Below are 5,403 nucleotides of genomic sequence, written 5' to 3' on the forward strand. Positions count from 1 at the left end.
GAGCTTGTGGATCAGCTATTTTCAAATAGCCAAAGTATATGTAGGGCTGAAGTGGTTAATGTATGTTTTGTAATAATATTCCAAATCTTCAAAGTTTAAGTAACTAAAGTTTTCATATAATTAATTGTAGTGGAATAGTGGAGTGCAATAGCCTATTTGCCTCTGGTAGAGGAGTAGAAGTAAATAAAGTATTGAAAATTGGAAATACAAAAAAAATCCTCAAAAGCGTACTTAAAGTACAGTAGCCTAGGCTACTTGAGTAAATGTATTTAGTTACTTTCCACCCCTGTGGGTGACCATGCATGCATGCGCTCTTGTTTTCAGGTTGGTGAGCCCAGTGCGCACGTGTGGCGCATAATGTCTCTGAGACTTTGGACCAGCAGCACCTCACTCCGTGGGACTGGGATGCTTTATTAACGCACTCTCTGTCAGAGACGCCTTTGATTGGGGGATTGAGTAAGTTAGTGTGGTTTAAAAACATGGAGGATTTGAAAAGTCCCGTCCGATTCTTCCACAAGTCCTCGTTCAGCATCAGCAGCTTGTTGTTCAGGCGAGAGGGAGTGATGGGAGAGCCACCGGCTCTGGAAAAGATGTCCCCCTCAACCCAAAAACAATGCTCCGCAGACCCAGCGATAATAAAGCCTCGAGAGGAAGAAGAAGACCGCAACGACAGAAAAGAAGAACTTAAAACGGTGTCCATCACAAACCACGCCACCAAACGAGAAGGAACTATTAAAGACGACGTGAAGAAAGGTGGTAGGGGATCGCCGGAGGAAAAAGCCAAACCGGAGAAACCTCCGTTCAGCTACAACGCGCTCATCATGATGGCCATCCGACAGAGCCCGGAGCGACGGCTCACTCTCAACGGCATCTACGAGTACATCATGGGGAACTTCCCGTACTACCGGGAGAACCGGCAGGGCTGGCAGAACTCCATCAGGCACAACCTGAGTCTGAACAAGTGTTTCGTCAAGGTGCCGCGCCACTACGACGACCCGGGCAAGGGCAACTACTGGATGCTGGACCCGTCGAGCGACGACGTCTTCATCGGCGGCACGTCGGGCAAACTGCGGCGCCGCACCACGGCGAGCTCCCGGGCCAAGCTGGCCATCAAGAGAGGGACCCGTCTGGCGTCCAGCACCGCGGCCAGTCTGGCCTTCGCCACGGGCTCCTTTTACTGGCCGGTGCCGTCGTTTCTCTCGCTCCAGCCGCCCGCTGTGCGAACGCACCTTCCCGGGTCATATCTGGGTCCACATCATCACTCCAATTACGCGGCGTCTGTCGCGGTGTCACAGCGGTCACGCCATCACCAGGTCAGCGCGACCACTGTGACCGGGGCTGACCGGTACCTCCATCATCAGACCAACCAGGAGACCTCTTACTTTGGGATTAGTTGCGCGCAGTCCCGTCGCCATCATCATCATCAGATAAGCGCAGCCGCCGCCGCGTTCTCGTCCACGTCCTCCATGCCATGCACTCTGTCTCTGCCCAGTCCCTGCTCTCTGAACATGCTCTCCGGACAGGCCAGTTACTTTTACTCGCAACAGATGCCTTATTCCGCCACGTTTAACCCGTGCCAAGAGGACTGTCCCGCTGTGCCCATGAAGACCCCAGGGGGACAGTGTCTGTCAAAGAGTGACTTTGGGAGCTGCAATGAGTTTCTGAATTATTATCCTCAAGCCAGCAGCACGAGTCCTCTCTCCTGAAATGTTACTAGGCTAATTGGTGTAATTAATGAAGCCATTTGTTTCAAAAGTCACAATGCGTATGTGTGCGCTCATTGCGTCACATGTCCGTTTGGTGTACCGTGTAGCTTAGGCCAGTGGTTCCCAAACTTTTTAGCTCAAGACCCAAAAGAGAAATTAATTGCCCGTACACAGTAAAGTCCTGAGTGTTAATTTAACTCTGAGAGTGTACAAATGGAACCACATGGACCTGTAAGGTCATTTATACTCTTTCAGAGTTACAAATGGATAAATTAAGGATTTTACTGTACCCAAACTAGTCAAAATCTACAAGCTCAAGCTCACCGTGTTGTGAGCTTGTAGATCTGCTATTTTCACCAGCCCTACTTTAATGATAATTTATAGAATTTCTTAGATTTTTGGCATTTATTTATGAAATTATTTTTGAAAAATGCCAGAATTTGTTTTTAATTCATGAAAAAAAAGATTCATAATTTATTTATTTTTTAAACGTAAGAAATGAAAAAAATAAAGGGGATATTTACTCACGACCCATGCATAAAAATAGACCCGCGACCCACAAGTGGCTTAGACTGATATGTAGCCTACTTTTTATTCTTGTTAAGAAGTCAAGCTACACATAAGGCCAAAGAAAAACTAAATTAAATAGCTAATTCATTTTGTGCAAAATCATTTGAGTTACCATATAGGCTAATTGTGACAATCTCTCCTCTGTATGACAAAAATCCCGCTATAGGCCTACATATATGTTTTTTTCTTTTTTGAGGGGAAAAAAAAAAACCGGTGTTTTAAGAAAATGAAAATGTTTGCACTGGCCTAAAGGCCTGAGCTTTTCATCAAACGTTCATTGTGCCATTTACAGCTAATTAGATATTATATATGCACACAGGACCTTTGTCAGAACAGCCTTAATAAATTGCATTCATCATTGTTATAGTAGGCCTAGGCCATACTTTTACGCATAAAACCCATGCAATGTCGCAGAAATGCATGAAACAGTTTTTATGCATTTGAATGATACAATGGAAAAGTCAATGTAATTTTAACAAATGTCGCAAATTGATATTGACACTTGACAGCCTTTTAAATATGGGAAAATATTTTTATGGAACATATTATAGCCTATAGGCATATATGCATAACATCATGTATTTGTTAGGCTATATATACATAAACGGACTGTAGTTGTTCACTCTTTTGTTAGTGTCGGACTTTTGCTTTCTTTCAAAACATTTCACCAGTCCCTTTCTGCACAAATTGTCACAATACGTTTTCTGTTTTGCGTGCATGACACTGTTTCTGTAGGCCTAATGCCATTGTATGTAATTATAATATATAGCAAATGATACATAATTAAAAGAAAAATCACATTATGACGTTGTTATTATTTTCTTATTACTGTGAACCCATGCCTTAAATATTTTTTACTGATTGCAAAATGCAACATGCATTAATGGTGTTGTAATTCGGCCAGGGTTCATAAAAATGACCATCTCTTGCAACTCCCTCTAATAATTATCCTATTCAAAATATATATTTTTTATTTTAGAGCTAGATTAACCTGGATTGATTATAGGCCTACGTAGGCAATCAAATAGCACCAATTAGTTAAATAATCCCATTCCATTTACTTTTAAAATGCATTGAGTAGGTTACAAAACTGGAACATTTGAAATGTAACTGTAGTCTGACATTATTAAGGATATAGACCCATATCAGGCCAGCTAGGTGTAAAAACTGATTTAGCCACCTGGAGCCAGTTGCACCACCTAGCTATAACTTTAACCTAGTTATAGCTTAAATGGTTTTTAAAAAGCCATTTAAGCTATAACTAGGCTAAGTGTGAGGAGCAATTAGTGTGAGGTGGTGGAACTGAGAAAACAGAGCAATCATTTATATTTCCAAGTCAAATCATGTTGTGATTATTAATTATTGTATCGGTTAAAGTTACCTTAGTAAAGTAGTAAAGTTAGTTTTCTGTAGTTCGGAGACGGATTTTCTGCTAAATGAAAATTTAATATAAATTAGTGTGTCTAGGCCCAGACCCCTTAACAGATGACGTCACACTGAGAAGAACCATGAAACCCATTCTATCAGGTCTCGCTAGGACGCGCCTCACTAGCCAACACACAAAGAGGGGGTTGGGGTGTGCTGAAACCAGCGCACCCCGAAACAACAGGTTGGGAATTGATTGCGTGAAACAATCACCTGTGCGTCCAGTCTCAATGTTAGTAAACAAATAATTGGTATAATGCAGTTGCGCTAAATTGAATTAATTCGGAGATTAATGTAACGTGAAAACAAAAGTGTGGAGACTTTTTCCCAACAAATCCAGAATCTTGCTTGCCTGCTTTATACCCACCCACACTGTAAATGGGACACAACTCCGTGCATGTCATGAACTCATGATGATCATATACTTGCTGAAATGCTCAAATTACAGGCAGTTGGTGATTTTAAAGATAATCAAAAGTTCAAATGTGCAACAGCAGAAGATTCTGTCGCGACTCGCGAGAGACCGTGCTGCTGTGTAGGTGAAACAGCAGGTAGCAGCCTGGAGGCTGCAGACTGTGATGTAAGAGAGAGAGATAGACATCACATCTCAGTCCATCTTATTGATCTAACGTCTACGGTTTCACCCAGCCATATGACATCACCTGCCCGCTGAACTCTGTCTCACCTTTCCTTTCCTCTTGGTTCCTCTGAGATATTATATAGGCTATAGCACATTAATAAAAATAGGTGTTCGAGTAGGTGTTTGCGTGCGTGCGTGGGTGCGTGGCGTGCACGCGCGCGTGTGTTAGAGATTAGAACAGCTCTCTGGAAGGGTGCCTCCATTAAACAAAGGAGGCTTTTATCAAAAGTCTCCAGTCAGCCAGCCAGCCACCTCTCCTCCCAGCCCTGTCTCATTCATGCAGTCGCTTGTGGTTGGAGGAGACATGGGCTGGATCAGGTAACTTTACACACACACAAGCGACAGTGTTGGCAAACTCAGGGTCTAGATAGATACAAAGATAATAACAATATTTTCATCACTGCCATGAATGAATAATTGTGGTTGAGACACTAAGAGGGTGATGGAGCTGTGAATCAACAGGTTTGGCCCTAAACGGTATGACTTCAGGCAGGTGTAAAGTGATACTGTTTTGCTGCTAATGTAATAAATAAGTTCCTCCTTTGACAGACACCATGCTAATAACCCTAGAGCTCTAAATCACCACACCGTGTGCTGCAGAGGTAGTGAACTACCACAGGGTACAAGGGAATAAATCAGCATATGGACAGGTCTCATTATGTGATTTTCAAGACACCAGACACTCGGGGGTCAGAATAGTTTTGATGTAGAGAGCCCACAGAGAGACCACACACACACACACACACACACACACACACACACATCCATGTACCCACACACACCCACACGCTCGCTCGCATGCACACACACACACACACACACACACACACACACACACACACACACACACACACACACACACACACACACACACACACACACACACACACACACACACACACACACACACACACACACACACACACACACACACCCTACTTTCAGATTGTCTTAACTCTGGAATTTACGTTTTTACATTAAAATATAGATATTGGAGCCTGTTCATTTATAATCATTTTAATGAGCAAAAATAAATGAACGAGGCCAATTGTATAATTCGTC

General features: G+C 43.0%; 1 protein-coding gene across 1 annotated transcript; it reads left to right on the forward strand.

The window, feature by feature from the left end:
• Positions 1-356: 356 nt before the first annotated feature.
• foxg1c (forkhead box G1c) lies at positions 357-1,706 on the forward strand (the record flags this gene model as incomplete). Its single annotated transcript, XM_080429077.1, has 1 exon — positions 357-1,706. Exon 1 carries the CDS (start codon positions 480-482, stop codon positions 1,704-1,706), a length of 1,227 nt encoding a protein of 408 aa, XP_080285203.1. The 5' UTR covers positions 357-479.
• Positions 1,707-5,403: the final 3,697 nt, after the last annotated feature.

The sequence above is a fragment of the Gymnoscopelus braueri genome (assembly GCF_963280865.1).
Source record: "Gymnoscopelus braueri genome assembly, chromosome: 5".
In the NCBI taxonomy this organism is placed as follows: domain Eukaryota; kingdom Metazoa; phylum Chordata; class Actinopteri; order Myctophiformes; family Myctophidae; genus Gymnoscopelus; species Gymnoscopelus braueri.